The sequence below is a fragment of the Tachyglossus aculeatus genome, chromosome 2, assembly GCF_015852505.1.
Source record: "Tachyglossus aculeatus isolate mTacAcu1 chromosome 2, mTacAcu1.pri, whole genome shotgun sequence".
Classification (NCBI taxonomy): Eukaryota; Metazoa; Chordata; class Mammalia; order Monotremata; family Tachyglossidae; genus Tachyglossus; species Tachyglossus aculeatus.
This window is the reverse complement of record NC_052067.1, coordinates 285,776-302,926: the sequence shown is the minus strand read 5'-3', so window position 1 is coordinate 302,926 and position 17,151 is coordinate 285,776. Positions and strand designations below refer to the sequence as shown.

At 54.5% G+C, this 17,151-nt stretch overlaps 1 protein-coding gene across 1 annotated transcript in view; it reads right to left on the bottom strand.

The window, feature by feature from the left end:
- CDK14 (cyclin dependent kinase 14) overlaps nt 1–16,411 on the bottom strand; it is a 77,722-nt gene extending 61,311 nt beyond the window's left edge. The window contains exons 1-2 of the mRNA XM_038767521.1: nt 16,324–16,411; nt 8,637–8,668 (exon numbers count right to left, since the gene is read on the bottom strand). Of these exons, the coding sequence (XP_038623449.1) occupies nt 8,637–8,668; nt 16,324–16,369 (78 nt within the window). The 5' untranslated portion in view covers nt 16,370–16,411. The remainder of the gene's footprint in view (nt 1–8,636; nt 8,669–16,323) is intronic.
- Between the last annotated feature and the right edge of the window lie 740 nt (nt 16,412–17,151).

The following is a 17,151-nucleotide window of genomic DNA, read 5'->3' as shown; positions in this document are numbered from 1 at the left end:
AGGTTGGATAACGTCTCCCAAGCGCTTCGTACAGTGCTCTGCACACAGTAAGTGCTCAATAAATACCACTGATTGATGGGGATGGGAGAGTCATGGGTGTTGGATGGTCCATGCTGGGTCACCGGGGGAGAATCAGGAATGGAGAGGGGAGAGTGAAGGGGCTGGGTGGTCCAAGTTGGATCAGCGGAGGGAGAGATGAAATACCTGCCCAGCCTGTCCCTTACTAGGTAGGTCCTGTCACAAATAGGGCTCTCGGTGTCCGATCTGAAACACTGCATCTCTCCAGTGCCTACACACATAGCATATAGAGTTGTCCCTTGGTTCGAAGACAATGGATGTGGCCGACAATGAAATTGTATGCCCGGGTGTGAGAACTGAGAACTCTGAGAACTCCTAGCACACGTTCTCTAAGAAATCAGAGCTGTGAGGGCACCTCTTTTGGCCCTTTGTCATTTTGGAGAGGGACTCAAGGAGACGAGATATTGCCACCTTCAGCCAGCAGGACACACGCTGAAGTGGTGCTTGCAGGAATGGTGATGGTTGGCACTGAGCCATCCACACTCTCTTGCCTGTCCTCCCTGTGGCCCGCGTCACAAGCCAGCTGATAGGGAGATCGGGTGAAATTGTACAACCCAAAGAGGATGGCGCTATCATCCCAGCAGCAGCAGGCTCGGCTGGGTCCTTGCCCCTTCCATCAGCCTTTGCCGACAAGGGCTCTGTGAAGGTCAGAGGGGTCTTTTCCACCCGGCGGCCAAGGCAAGGAGCAGAGAGCGAAATTCTTCACTGGTTGTTGTTCTAGCCCAAGTGAGAAGGTGGCTTTTTTGCTCCCTGGCTCAAAGTAAAATGCAGGCAATTGGTGAGGAGCTCAGGCGAGCCTCTGTTCGCGGGACGTGGCAGGCCTTGCTGTTTGAGCAACCAAATAGGTCGGAGGCAAAAGACGACATGGGCAGCCAGTTGTCGCACCACCATGGATTCTTGACTCTGGACCAACAGGAAAGAGCACTGACCACCCCAAACTGGCCAGCTGCAGGGAATGCCCTTCCCGGACAATGCAGAAATGAGGATTGACAGGGTGGGGAAATGGAGAAGCAGCATGGCCTAGTGGATAGAGCATGGTCCTGGGAGTCAGAAAGATCTGGGTTCTAATCCCCAACTCCACCACTTGTCTGCTGTGTGACCTTGGGCACTTTTTTGTTCCTCAGTTCCCTCATCTGTAAAATGGGGATGAAGACTGTGAGTCCCATATATTGGTGTCTGTCTCCCCCTCTAGGCTGTGAGCTTGTTGTGGGCAGGGAATGTGTCTGTTTATTGCTATATTGTACTCTCCCAAGTGCTTAGTACAGTGCTCTGCACACAGTAAGTGCTCCACAAATACAGATGAATGAATGAATCCTGGCTCCGCCAAGTGTCTGCTGCGTGGCCTAGTGAACACGGGCCTGGGAGTCAGAAGGATGTGGGTTCTAATCCTGACACGGCCAAGTGGCTGGTGCATGACCTTGGACAAGTCACTTCACTTCTCTGGGCCTCAGTTACCTCATTTGTAAAATGGGGATTAAGACTATGAGCCCTATGAGGAACACGGACTGTGTCCAACCTGATTAACTTGTATCTACCCCAGAGCTTAGTACAATGCCTGGCACATAGTAAGCACTTAGATTCCATAAAAAAAAAGAAGAAATGAGGACTTAATCACAGAAGGCCTTGTGGAGAAATGAGGATTTTAGTAAATCTTTGAAGATGGAGAGAGTAGCAGAAGGAAGTTCCGTGCAGGAGGGAGGACGTGAACAAGGGATCCACGGCAATTGAGTTGAGACCGAGGGGAGCCAACATGCTGGCTCCAGGCAAACAGGCTTAAGTTATAAACTGGAGTCCTGAAGGTTTTAAAGGTGGGGACCCCTGCCGTGGTGCCATGTGGGGTCACCCCACTGTCCCAACTAGCTCCTCCTTCCCTGAGCCCCAGACCAGTGCAGAGTTGCTCAGAATTGCCCCAGCCAAGGTCTGCCCAACTCACGGTGATGGGCCAGCCAGGCCCACCTGGGACCCTCAGCTCAGCAACGGAGGACTGGGGGTCAAGGCTCCAGGGGCCGCCTCCTCGGGTGCAGCCCAAACTTCTGGAGGACTCCAAGAAACACTTCTGCCTTGACCCCAGCTGCCTCCTGGACACATGTCATAAACTGATTTGCCAACAGACATCTGGACAAGTGCCCCAACTACAACTTGTTTCCCTAAGAGCACCTCTGTCTGCACAATCGGCGCTCTAGAAGCGTGCAGACCTGCAGGGAGCAGCCCCCTTCCGCGTGCCAGGTGGCAAACGAGATTCCAAGTCTTTTTACCAGAGCCTTGGGGTCTGAGCAAGACAGATGCCATCTTGTCAGTCAACTGTGGGGGGCAGAAGTGGAGGTGGGGAAGAGAGACCTCAGCCACATAAGAGGATGAGGTGCCTTCACCCTGCAGTTTGGGATAGGCATGGGGGAATGGGGCAGGATTTAGGAGACGGTGCACCCGAATAGCCGAGTGGTGGGGGCCTGATGCAGAGAGCACAGGACTGGGGTCAGGAGACCAGGGTCCGAGTTTCAGCAGCCTCAGTCCTTCCTGGCTTGGCCCCCTCCAAACAGCCACCTTGTAGGTCCCGGACCTGGCTACATCCTTGCAAGACTCCTACGTCCGTTCCCCGGCCCTGACTCCTGTTCACACATCACTCAGCTCCCGCATCATTTTCCTAAAACATCTTTCTGCGCACTCCAACGGCAGCCCACCCCCTTTCCATATCAAGCAGAAGCTCCTCACCATCAGCTTTAAGGCACTTCATCAGCTCTTTCTCCCTACCTACCTATCCCCACTCCACTCCCCTCCCACTGCCCCTCAGCTCACATACTTTGACCCCCAACAACGCCCTTCTCACCATGCCTCACTCTCAGCTCTCTCATTGCCGACCCCTTGCCTGTGCCCTCAGGTCAGACCACGACTCTACCCATCTTCAATGCCCTACTAAAACGGCACATCCTGCAGGAGGCCTTCCCTGATTCATCTCATTCCTCCCGCCCGCCATGAATCTCCCCCAACTGCCAATTCGCCCTAAGCACTTGGAGGCCCCCCACCACCCGCAACACTGGTATCCATTTCTTCAACAGCCGCTGTTTGTCCTACCTGTCACTTATTTTAGTGTCTCCCAACCTGCGAGACTGTAAGAAGGGAATCACACGCTCCGATGACACGTTCTCACCTGCTTGTCCTCACCTGCTGTCTTGTTTTCACCCGCTGTCTCATCAATCCTCGCCTACGAAGAAGTTGCTTTGAAGTCGTTTAAAAAAAAAGGCAAATACCCATCTGAAAAAAGCCTTGATTTTCTCTGGAGAGTTTTGGAAATTTTTACAATGCTGAAAAATGATACTTTTTCCAACTTTTAAATGGAAATGAAGGTCCATCCCCAGGCTGGAACCTCATAGTCAAGCTTCGCTGTGAGCCGATTTCTGGCATTGAGTTAGAGTCAGGGATTTATGATCGTTAAAATGATTATTATTATTGTATTTGTTAAGTGCCTACCACGTGTCAAGCACTGTTTGAAGGACCGGGCCAGATATCCACTAATGGGGCTGGGCACAGTCCCTGTCCCATTTGGGGCTGTCTAACTAAATAGGAGAGATCCGGGCAAGCCCAATCAGCCCGCAGAAAAACCATCCAGAATCATGCGAACTAGTCGTGGTAATATTTTAAAAGAAAGCTGAGAAACGCAGTCAAGAGTTCCCACCCCTGAAAGTGGGTATTGAGAGACAGGCTTTCTTCTCCTCCTCCCCTTGCGACGACCCCACCACCACCACCAAATGTGGATGCCCATGGGCGACCACAACTCCCCAGGAGCCAGAGGAAGGGGCCAACACACAGAATGTCTCAGTGCCTGGCAGCTCCCAGCTGGAGGAGCCCGTTCTGGACACACCCGAGTTGGGGGGAAGGTCAGAGAAAACAAAGGAGACAAAGAGAACCTAAAATCGACTGGTTAAGCAGTCACCACGAGAGGCAGGCACACAGCCACGGGGACAGGGCCTGGCAGCGGCCGCCGGCCACGACCCAGCTCCAGCCATCCCCTCTGCCACGGCAGGGCTCGGTCCCCCGGAGGAATTCACCAGGGCACAGAGCGAGAGTGGTGCTGACAGGGTGGGGAAGGGGGCAGAAACGGGAGGGTTCCACCACAGACGAACTCTGGGGGGAGTGGGAAAGGAGGCGGGATGTCAGGACACTCCAGGATCACATTCCTGGGCCCACCCACCGGAAGTCTCACTTACTCAATGGGAATCATTGTCAATCAGTGGCAATTACTGAGCACTTATCATGTGCAGACCACAGCACTGAGCATTTTGGAGAGTACAATACAACAAAGCTGCTACAAAGGTTCCCTGCCCAGAAGCAGCTTACAGTCTAGAGGGGGAAACATCATAATAAATTATGGATATGTACACAAGCGCTCAGGGCTGGGGGATGCAGGGTGAACAGAAGCAGCATGGCTTAGTGGAAAGAGCACAGGCTTGGGAGTCAGAGGTCGTTCTAATCCCTGCTCCACCACTTATCAGCTGTGTGACTTTGGGCAAGTCACTTAACTTTTCTGTACCTCAGTTACCTCATCTGTAAAATGGGGACTAAGATTGTGAGCCCCATGTGGGACAACCTGACTGCCTTGTATCTCCCACAGTGCTTAGAACTGTGCTTGGCACATAGTAAATGCTTAATCCCATTATTACTGTTAATATTATTATTACTAAGTGATTCAAGAACACGGAGCTAAGTGCCTATGTGACGCAGGAGGGAGAGGGAGTATGGGAAAAGAGGACTTGATCGGGGAAGACCTTCTGGAGGAGATGTGATGTTAACAAGGCTTTGTGGGTGGGGAGAGTGGTGGTCTTTCGGATATTAAGGGGAAGGGCATCCCAGGCCAGGGGGAGGACATGGGTGAGGGGATTGATGATGAGATAGAAGAGACTGAAGTACACTGAGCAAGCACTTAACAAATTCCATGATTATTATTACAGAAATGGTGAGCCAAGCAGGGCAGATGAGTTCTTGTTGATCTCAACCTTCTGACCACCGTCACTGTCATCATCCACTGACCTCCCACCAGCTATAAGGCACAGTTCTGGGGGCCAACAGACAGGAGACAGGGAGGGGGTGGGGAGAGAGGGAAACTCGGCAGGAGACGCATGTACACGCACACACCCCCCCCCACACACACACACCGCCCCCGACATCCAGTCTAACCAGGCCCTGCCCAGTGGAATCAGCCCAGCTCCCCAAATCTCCATTCTGTGAAGATGACAGAACCCCTGGAAGTTCTCAGCCAGGTGAGGATGGAGAGCAGGGGACAAGTAGGACGATCCCCAAAGCCGACTGCCCCTTGGCCCTGGAAGTCTGAACGGCCGTGGCCGGAGATATCCCAGGGATCGCAGATCACGAGGCACACCCCACTGGCCAAGTGCCTCCTCCTCCTCCCCCTCCCCATCCCCCTGCCTTGCCTCCTTCCCCTCCCCACAGCACTTGTATATATGTATATATGTTCATAGGTATTACTCTATTTATTTATTTATTTTATTTGTACATATTTATTCTATTTATTTTATTTTGTTAATACGTTTTGTTTTGTTCTTTGTCTCCCCCTTCTAGACTGAGCCCACTGTTGGGTAGGGACCATCTCTATAAGTGGCCAACTTGTACTTCCCAAGCGCTTAGTACAGTGCTCTGCACACAGTAAGCGCTCAATAAATACAATTGAATAAATGAATGAATGAAAGTGCCATTATGGAGATCTGCCTCCAGGCCAGCAAGTGGTCTCAGGGCAAGTGGGACCGCCACAAACGTTCCTGCGGTTCGGGAAAACCCACCAGGCCAGCAGAGCCATCCTGGGCCCCAGAGACCAGACAGATCCCATCCCATGAGAGAACAGACATGGGGATTCGAGAAGGCTCCTGGCCCGGGAGATGGAGCAAACGAGTGACTGTGAGGAAGAGGGAAGCCCCAGGACACCTGCCAGGGAGAACACGGGTTGTCCCGCTCCTGGGAGCACAGGCTTCACGGCAGGAGAGCTGAAGGCCAGCTAGAGCATAAGCCCAAGAGGGCAGGGACTGCACCCTTTACTTCTACCATGCACTCCCAAGTGCCCAGAGACAGCCCTAGGATCTAAGACCAAACAGGCACCTCCCCTCCCCACCACTGCCCACCCCCGCTCCCCTTCAGCTCTGAAACCGGCACTAGCCTGGCCCCATCAGGAGCCTCACAACCTTGTCGCGTTTTCTCCCCTTCAAACAGAAGGAAACTGCACTGTGTGGCAAGCATACTCAAAACCCCAACACGGTTTCATTTTACTTCAAGGCAAAGGCACTTGAAAAGGAAAGAAAAGGTCGCTTAGGCCATCACAGAGACTGATCGGTAGCAAGCGTGACCTATTAGAGTTTCGGGTCGGCCGTGGCCCGGGGCAGTTTGGTGTGGACCGACTGAACTCTCTGGTGAGGTCGTACTCACAGGGCCATTGGAGTTGCGTTCCTAATGCTGTACCTTCATCATCTGCCCAGAATCTCAGGCGAGGAACTGCACTCTGAGAGACAACTCAACACTGTGGTTGCTCCACAGGATGTGGGGAAGACGCATACTTCTGGAGCGTAAGCCTCAGAATCAAACAGCGATGGGTCACAGGACCGGTGCGACATCGTCATCCGGCTCTTCCGCCACCGAACCTGGTCCACTATTTCTCCAGCCTTGCCTGCCCCGAGCAGAGACACTCCAACGAAGGCCACCGCCACACTCTGGGCAAGATGAGCCATTCAGCATTTCCTGGCCCGGTCCCAACCAACAGTCAAGAATCAGTCTGGGGCCGGGAGGTCCGACCGGCCAGTGCTTTGGCCTGAGAATGGTCTGACAGGAAGCTCGGGGATGTTACTGACCCGTCAGTCAGCGGGGGACAGTTGCCTCCAGGCACAGGCTGGGCCAGGAGCTGTGGCAGCCTGCCAATGCCGCAGACAGACAGTAGGGGGAGCCAACTGGAGCCCTGAAGCTCTAGCTCATAAAAGAACCAATGAATAATAACAATAATAATAACAGTGTGGAATTTGTTAAGTGCTTACTATGTGCCAGGCACTGTATCAGGCACTTTGGTGGGTACAAGCAAATTGGGTTGCTCGCCCCCTCCTACCTCACCTCCCTTCTCTCCTTCTACAGCCCAGCCCACACCCTCCGCTCCTCTGCCGCTAATCTCCTCACCGTGCCTCGTTCTCGCCTGTCCCGCCATAGACCCCCGGCCCACGTCATTCCCCGGGCCTGAAATGCCCTCCCTCTGCCCATCCACGAGGCTAGCTCTCTTCCTCCCTTCTAGGCCCTACTGAGAGCTCACCTCCTCCAGGAGGCCTTCCCAGACTGAGCCCCTTCCTTCCTCTCCACCTCGTCCCCCTCTCCATCCTCCCATCTTACCTCCTTCCCTTCCCCACAGCACCTGTATATATGTATATATATGTTTGTACATATTTATTACTCAATTTATTTATTTATTTTACTTGTACATATCTATTCTATTTATTTTATTTTGTTAGTATGTTTGGTTTTGTTCTCTGTCTCCCCCTTTTAGACTGTGAGCCCACTGTTGGGTAGGGACTGTCTCTAGATGTTGCCAACCTGGACTTCCCAAGCGCTTAGTACAGTGCTCTGCACACAGTAAGCACTCAATAAATATGATTGATTGATTGATTGGGTTGAATACAGTCCCTGTCCGACATGGGGCTCACAGTCTTAATCACAGAGATCACAGTCTTGCTCACAGAGAGGCAGCATGGCTTAGTGGAAAGAGTCTGGGTTTGGGAGTCAGAGGATGTGGGTTCTAATCCTGGCTCCGCCACTTGTCAGCTATGTGATTTTGGGCAAGTCACCTCACTTCTCTGTGCCTCAGTTCCCTCATCTGTAAAATGGGAATTAAGCCTGTGAGCCCCATGTGGGACAACCTAATTACCCCAGCACTTAGAACGGTGCTTGGCACATAGTAAGTGCTTAACAAATACCATTATTATTATTATTACTAATCCAATTTCACAGCTAAGGTAGCTGAGGTACAGAGACCCCAAAGGTCACTCAGCAGACAAGAAGCAGAGTCAGGATTTGAACGCAGATCCTTCTAACTCCCAGGCCTGTGCTCTACTCATTAAGTCACACAGATGATTGTCATGGAGTGCTTGCCTTGTGCCAAGCATTAAGGTGAGAGAATCAGACCAGACATAGACCAGACCAGACATCCCACCTGAAGCTCACAGCTTAAGAGGGAGGGGAAGCAGGGACTGAGCCTTGTTTTATGGAGGAGGAAACCGAGGTACACAGAAGTTAGCAACTGGCCCAAGGTCACCCAGCAGGCCAGTGGTGGGGCCAGGACTAGAACCTGGGTCTCCTGACCGCCCCAGCCTGTGGTCTCTGCACCACACCACCCTGGCTCTTGCACTTGTAAAGGCTCAATGGGAACAAGAGTAGAGGCACAGACGCCCCTGGGACAGGGTCGGCTCCTCTGTTAGACCGTAGGCCCCAATCACCCCGATGCTCGGCCCAAGGGGTGAAATGGCAGCAACAGGACCAGCTCAGCAGGAACAAGTCATGCAGGAGAAAGGGACCCGGGAACCTACCTCGTCGAAGCTGGTGTCATCTTTCTTCAGAGCTTTAAAGAGAGACAGAGAGAGAAAGAGGGAGAGGGAGAGAGAAAAAGCTGGTTAGTGCTGGGCACCTGGGTGGGCACGAAGCAGCTGCACCCTGGGACCCCAGGAGGAAAGACATTACAGCTCTCTCTTGGTGGTCCACAGCCCGCCCGCCTCCCCCAGCACGCCTTCTCCAATTAAGTCCCAGCACCCCGAAATGCATAAGCCCAGTAGCCTGACTAGCACTTCAGTCATCAGTCACACCATCCTCAGCCCTGCACGTTCACTCATTCACTCTGATTCTTCTATTCATAAATGCTCAATTCTCCATCTCCCCAGTTAGAGCAGAATCTCCTTGTGATCAGGGAATGTGTCACTTCCGTTTTTGCACTCTCCAAAGCACTCAGTCCACCGTTTTGCACAGTCAGAGCTCAGTAAGTCCCACTGATTGATTGACTGACACTGTTCGACTGGGTGGTCAACTGATTGAGCACTTGAGGGGAGGCCAGTTGGGCAAGGCCCCAAAATAGGAACCACATGTCTATAGTTAGGCTGGCCAGCAGGGCACCTGCCCGCAGGGTCATAGGGTCTGGCACTTGCACACTGTGGTTCATAGGGTGCTGGACCCTGATGTCCTTTTTAATTTATTTTTTTTTAAATAACAGTATCTACAGTATTGGAGAAGCAGCGTGGCTCAGTGGAAAGAGCACAGGCTTTGGAGTCAGAGATCATGGGTTCAAATTCCGGCTCCGCCAATTGTCATCTGTGTGACTCTGGGCAAGTCACTTCACTTCTCTGTGCCTCAGTTACCTCATCTGTAAAATGGGGATGAAGACTGTGAGCCCCCCGTGGGACATGATCATCTTGTAACCACACCAACGCTTAGAACAGTGCTTTGCACATAGTAAGTGCTTAATAAATGCCATTATTATTATTATTATTTGTTAAGCGCATACTACATGCCATGCACTGTTTGAAGTTATACAAGATCATCAGGTTGGACACAGCCCATGTTCCACAGGGGGCTCACAGTCGCAAACCTCATTTTACAGATGAGGTAACTGAGGCACAGAGGAGTGAAGTGACTTGCCCGAGGTCACCCAACAGACAAGTGGCAGAGCCAGGACTAGAACCCAGGTCCTTCTGACTCCCAGGCACAGGTGTGCTCTATCCATTGGGCCATGCAGTCCTGGAGAAGAGACCACTCAGTCAGCAACACCTGGACAGCTGCCAGCTCATGGCTAATGGTGATCAGGACCCTGGAGCGCCCCATCCTGCCATCCAGCCTGGATCAGGGCTACTCTGCTGGGGTGGGAGAGGGAAGGATGGGGAGAGAGGGGCAGGGGAGGGAAGGTCCCTATCAGTGAGGAGCCCTGAGCTGAACATAGGATTTGTCCAGTCAGGAGCCTCACTGCTTGGGGTCTCAGTTTCCCCATCTGTGAAAATGTCCCCAGCAAAGCCCCACACCCTGCATCCTAGAGACTATCTGGACCATGGCTTCCAGGACTCCAGAAGAAAGGTCCAAACAGATAGACACACAGACAGGACAGATGGACAGACTGCCAGCCACCAAACTAAAGTCCCTAAGAATCCTGAGGATGCCCGGGAAAAACCATTTTCCAGTTGCCAGCTGGAGCAGAAAGCCCCACCACAGCTGACTGGATGTGGTGGAGCTGTGGGCCCCGGGCAGACATCCAGAGGATGACCTGGCCGCCCGAGAGGCCCAGCCAAGCGCACCGTCCCCTGGAGATCCGGACAGAGCCCGGGCAGAGTGGTCGGCACAGGCCACGCTGAGGGCCAACAGAAAGAGCTTTCTCCACACTGCACTGCTAGAACCAGGTTCTCACTTTGCATATTCATAAGGCCTGATCAACAATAAGTCATCGATCTTCACTCAGCAACAACTCTGTGACACAGGCAAGGCAAGGCTCTCCCCCACCTCCAGTCGGCTCCCTCCTCCCAACCCTCCCCAGCCCAGAGCTCATCTGCTCCACCCCTCGGGGGGCCTCACTTTCATCTCTCATCTTCTCACGAAGCAGCACGGCCTAGTGGATAGAGCACGGACCTGGGAGTCAGAAAGACCTGGGTTCTAATCCTGGCTCTACCACTTGTCTGCTGTGTGAGCTTAGGCAAGTCACTTCACTTCTCTGTGCCTCAGTTCCCTCATCTGTAAACTGGGGATTAAGACTGTGAGCCCCACGTGGGACGGGGACTATGTCCAACCCACTTTGCTTGTACTTACCCCAGAGCTTAGTACAGTGCCTGGGGCATAGTAAGTGCTTAACAAGTACCACAATTATTGTAATTATTATGTCCCCAACTTTGGACTCCCGCCTCGCTCTCTTCCCCCAGATGCCCTGGAACTTCCCTCCCCTTCCCCGCGAATGCAGCGGACCTCCACGCTTCCCGTGTTCCAACCCCTGCTAAAACGCCACCTCCTCCAGCAAAGCCCTCCCTGGATCCACACCCAGCACCCCAAGTCACCCACACCATCCTCCAGCACAAGCACAGACCTCTTTATTTATAACCACTCTCAGAGCTCTAGACCGTGAGCTCCTCCTGGGCAGCGATCGTGTCTACCAACTGGGTTTTGTTGTATTCTCCCAAGCACTTAATACAGTGCTCTGCACGTGGCTCTGCACACTGAAGTACCATTGACGGGCTGAAATAATAGTAATTGGCATCACGGTACTAGTTAGGTGTTTCCTATGAGCCAAGCACTATTCTAATTGCTGGGGTAGATACAACAATCAGGTTTAACATAGTCCCTGTTCCACTTGTGGGTCACAGTCTAAATAGGAAGGAGTAGGATTCAATCCCCATTCAACAGTTAAGGAAACTGAGGTACAGGGAAATCAAGTGACTTGCCCAAGTTCATGGCAGATGTGTGGCACAGCCTAAGTTAGAACCCAGGTCCTTTGACTCCGAGGCCCATGCTCTTTCCACTAGGCCATGCTGCTTCTTGTGCATATCAATCAATCGTATTTATTGAGCGCTTACTGTGTGCAGCGCACTGTACTAAGCGCTTGGGAAGTACAAGTTGGCAACATATAGAGACAGTCCCTACCCAACAGTGGGCTCACAGTTTAAAAGGGGGAGACAGAGAACAAAACCAAACATACTAACAAAATAAAATAAATCGTGTAGCTGTCCATTAGATTTTTATTTTTATTAGATTTCTATTCCGAGAACCCTCTCGATAATCATCACAACACCTGTCTCTCCCAGAAGCTCCTCTGATTCTCTGGTGTACATTCCTGGGCACAGAGTTTGGCTCCAGACACTCAGGGGTCAACCCGTCAAGCACTGTGGCCTAGGAGTCAGAAGGACCTGGGTTCCAATCCCAGCTCCGTCACAGGTCTGCTGTGTGACCTTGGGCAAGTCACCTCACTTCTCTGGGCCGCAGTCCCCTCATCTGTAAAATGGGGATTAGGACAGTGATCCCCTTGTGGGACAGCAACTGATTAGCTTATAACTATCCCAGCGCTTAGTAGAGTGCTTGGCTCATAGTAAGCACTTCATTAATTCATTCAATCATATTTATTGAGCGCTTACTGTGCGCAGAGCACTGTACTAAGCGCTTGGGAAGTACAAGTTGGCAACATATAGAGACAGTCCCTACCCAACAGTGGGCTCACAGTCTAGAAGGGGGAGACAGAGAACAAAACAAAATATATTAACAAAATAAATAGAATATGTACAAGTAAAATTAATAGAGCAATAAGTATGTTAAAACATATATACAGGTGCTGTGGGGAAGGGAAGGAGGTAAGGCGGGGGGGATGGAGAGGGAGAGGAGGGGGAGAGGAAGGAGGGGGCTCAATCTGGGAAGGCTTAACAAATACCATTTAAAAAAAAAAAACTCCACCACTGTCCCAGCTCCTGCAGCCTCCCAATTCAGGAACAAGTGACCTCAGTCTCCGAGCCCACAGCCTCCGTTTCCCATTGACTCCCATGGGCTCAGCCCTGGAGAGGTCAAGTCCCCTGGCAGGGCAGGGGGCCATTCGGGTGGAATCACGCAAGTCCTGACATTTCTGGGACCCGCTTCCCGGGATCTTCTATTCGGGGAGCTTCTCACGGCTATCCCTGGTGTGCTCTGGAATAGCTTTAGGCTTCCTCCTCCAAAATTTACCTTTTGTCTGTCTCTCTCCCTGGACAGGAAGCTTCTTGAGGGCAGGGATTGTGTCTCCTAATTCGACTGTATTGTCCCATGGGCTTACTACAGTGCTCTGCACATAGCAGAGGCTCAGCAAATACCACTGGTGGATTAGGACCCACAGAGTCACCTCTTCCCTCTGCAGGTGGTTTGGAGGGGTGGAGGATAGGCTGGCCCAGCCAACCAGGAGGACTCTTAACTGGCTCCCTCCTCTGACAAGGGTCTGTCCAGACCAAATCTCCAGTGGCTACCAATCAATCTGTGCATCAGTTAGAAACTCCTCACCCTGGGCTTCAAGGCTGTCCATCACCTCGCCCCCTCCTACCTCACTTCCCTTCTCTCCTTCTACACCCCACCCCGCACCCTCCGCTCCTCTGCCACTAACCTCCTCACCGTACCTCACTCTCGCCTGTCCCGCCATCGACCCACGTCATCCCCCGGGCCTGGAATGCCCTCCCTCTGCCCATCCGCCAAGCTTTCTCTCTTCCTTCCTTCAAGGCCCTACTGAGAGCTCACCTCCTCCAGGAGGCCTTCCCAGACTGAGCCCCTTCCTTCCTCTCCCCCTCGCCCCCCTCTCCATCCCCCCCATCTTACCTCCTTCCCTTCCCCACAGCACCTGTTTATATGTATATATGTTTGTACATATTTGTTACTCTATTTATTTATTTATTTTACCTGTACATATCTATTCTATTTATTTTATTTTGTTAGTATGTTTGGTTTTGTTCTCTGTCTCCCCCTTTTAGACTGTGAGCCCACTGTTGGGTAGGGACTGTCTCTATATGTTGCCAACTTGTACTTCCCAAGCACTTAGTACAGTGCTCTGCACACAGTAAGCGCTCAATAAATACGATTGATGATGATGATGATGATGATGCGTGGCCAGAGCCTGTGCCAGGACACACACGACCTTAGGCCCAGAGTAGTAGTCTAAAGGAGGGCCTCCCTCTATTTACACTGTTTCCCAGGTGGTAAACCCAAGAGCCAGGGGCGGGGAAGATTTGTGGACACCCTCCCTCCTCCCCGGCCTGGTGGCATGATTTGGGGCTAAACCATACGCCTGTTCTCTGCAAATCAAGGGGCAAGGCCCGAGCTCCAAGACCAGCATGTATTCCGAGAGCCCTGCCCACCAACATGTCCCATGGAGCGGCAGTGGCAGCGACCCTGGGAATCCCACTGCCACCCCCACAGTCACAGCATGGGCAGTGAGGCCCTGCGTCCTCTTCCGAGCAGGAGCTCGGGTGTCACTGCCACCGCCCCTGGCCGGGGTGGGACGGATCACTCCACCATTACGATTAATAAGCACTGATTACACTTCAATTACTTTAGATCACTTCCCTTTGGCAGTTAGAAGCTGGTTCAGTGTCCCAGCCAGCCGGCCGTGAGACCTGCTCTTCTGGCCCTGGCCATCGACGCCGGCGGGTAGCATTGGCCCCGGTGGGCAGCAGCCAGGCCAGGAGCCTGGCTACACAACACGGAAGAGTCGCTCTCGGCCACTTGAGCCATCGGAGCCGATGGTGAAGCACCCAAGATCATCTCAGCCTTTTCTCCTTTCCAAAGGGCACCATGCCAGGCCCTGCCCGGCCCCTCCAGGGGCCCAGGAGCCTCGGCCTGGGCACTCAAGGCCTGGGGGAGGTCACCCAGAGTCACAGTTCACTCCCTTAACTAGGATGGATGGACGGCTGGGGCGGCCTTTGCTTTTTCAGATCCTTTTCCTCTAACTCCTACTCAGGCCCGCCTCCACGCCTTACTAAGCATCAGATGGGAGAGGGGGTAGGGGGTGGGGAGAGTGCACACCAGGGCCACCAGGACCATCCCTGCTAGCAACTGATCAGCTAGGGCTGAACGTCTTTTCACTCTCGGCTTGAATGGGACTATGCTTCCAGTCTCCGCGCAGCTCTTTAAAAGCAACCCAGGGCCAAGCCAGCCCCCACAGATCCACGGCCAGCCACCCCGGGGCCGCAGCCAGACCCCCTCCCGTCCCCAGCCCCGGGTCCACGGCCAGCCCCGGCCAACCGGGATGGAAGCATATGGGCCTCGGGGAGGACTAGACCTGGGCCATACATGTTTGCTCAAGGCTGGACCTCAATCTGTGGCGGGAGGGGAAGCTGGCGATTCAGTTCCTGGGGGGTTTCATGGCGTGCCAAAGGGGTGCAGAACTGGACAAAGACTGCCCCAGTTCCCGCTGCATGGCTGGGGAGAAGCACCCGCCTCAGGAGCTGCTGCAGACCCTGGTCTGCCCGTCCACTCCCCATGGGGGCCCTCGGAAGGGACGGGTTGAAGCCACTGCCACAGCTGGAGATCGGGCACAAAAAGCCAGGCCAAAGAGGGAGGGGTGGCCTGGGTCCCTCCCAGAAGGGCTGTGGCCACCGGGCCGGCTGCTCTGACCATGGGGCCGGCTGTGCCGACCACACCAGCTCCCCGCACCCAAAGGCTCTTCAGAAAACGAGGCCCCAAGGGCCGCTGCTACTGTTGTCCTGCAACTTTCTACCCCCAGCTACTTGCATCTACGTCAACGTTCAATACAGTGCCTGTCACATAGTAAGCGCTTAACAGATGCCATTCAAAAATACAAAAAGCTTTCTGCAAACCACCAGGGCCTGCAGCCTCTGCTGGGGCCCAAGCTACTGAGCCAGAGGCTCTAGTTTCCGCTCAAGTTTCCAAAAGTTTCTGGGTTGTTTTTTTTTATTGGCAGCATTCAAGCAACTGGAGGCTGGTGGGAGTGTGTGGGGAGGGGGGTGGTTGCGGGGATAGGTCTGGGGTAGTAACCCTCCTCGCCCCGAGCCTGCAGGGCGGAGGAAGAGCTGGGGGCTGCCGAGGATAGGTTTGGGGTAACCCTGCTCGGGCCGCGTCTGCGGGGCGGGGAGAGCGTGGGTCCCCCGAGCAAACGCAGATCACATCCCTCCATCCCCATCCCCCTCCCCGGTCCAGCCTCCAGCAGCGGCCCCGACAAGCATTTGAACGCCCAGACCTCCCCGTCCCCGGGAGTGGGGGGGGGGGGGGGAGCGGGCTCTCCAGGCCTCCCGGGGGGCAGGGGGGATGGAAGAGGGGGAAGGGCCGGCAGACCGGCCTGCAAGTCGGTCCGGAGGGTCGGTGGCACTGTCTGGGCGAGGGGAGGGACCCAGGGTCGGCCTCACCTAGCCAGGGGTCGGAGGGTTGGTGGGTGGTCTCCCCAGGGAGGGCGAAAAGAGGCTCTCCTAGGCGGGGGGCGGGAAGGAGGCTCTCCTAAGAGCGGGGGGATGGGGGGGGAGTTATCCCTTGGGGTGGGGGGAGAAAGGGGCTCTCCTTAGCGCGGGAGGGGGTGAGGGGTGAGCTCTCCTAGGCGGGGAAGGGGAATGGAGGGGGAGCGCTCCGGGGGTGGGGGTCGGTGATGGGGGCAGCTCTCCTGGAGGGGGGTGGGGGGACTCTCTCTCCCAGGCAGGGGGATGGTGGGGGTGAGGTCTCCTAGGGGGGCGGTAGCGGGGGGAGTTGTCCCGGGCGAAGGTTGGGGTAGCCCTTCGGCCTGGGGAGGGGAGCGCTCACCTAGACGACTGAAACTCTCGGACAAAGTTCTCCGTAACTTCTTCATGCCGCCGCCGCCTCCCCTGCCCACTGCCTGGGCCCCGACTAGCTCGCACATCCGGGCGGCCGGGGGCGGCCGGGGGTCCGCCCCGCCCACCCCTCGGTCCACGGGAAAGCAAGCCGCCCGAGCGGCCGCCGGCGCCCCCGCCCCTGCAGCTCCCTCTCTCTCTCCCTCCCTCCCTCCCTGGCTCCGGGGGATCCGGGGGCTCCGAGGGATCCGGGGGCTCCGCGCCCCTCGGCCGGCCCCGGCCCCTTTCAGGCCCCGCCCGCTCCCCGCCAGACTCGACCCGCTCTCGTCGACGACGCGCGGCAGCCGGCGGCCCCGCCCCCGGACAGGCCCCGCCCCCGGACAGACAAGCCACTTGACTTCTCTGTACCTCAGTTACCTCATCTGTAAAATGGGGATTATGACTGTGAGCTCTACCTGGCCCCGGCCCTGCCCGCCGGCCCCCCCAAGTCGCCCTACCCGGCTCCCGCCGCTCTCCGCAGCGCCCACTGACGCCCCGCCCCCTCTACGATGCCTGCTCTCTCCTTCTCCCTCTCCCTCCCTCTCCTCAATCAAAATCAATCAATCAATCAATCAATCGTATTTATTGAGCGCTTACTTTGTGCAGAGCACTGTACTAAGCGCTTGGGAAGTCCAAGCTGGCAACATCTAGAGACGGCCCCTACCCAACATCATCATCATCATCAATCGTATTTATTGAGCGCTTACTCTGTGCAGAGCACTGTACTAAGCGCTTGGTAAGTACAAATTGGCAACATATAGAGACAGTCCCTACCCAACAG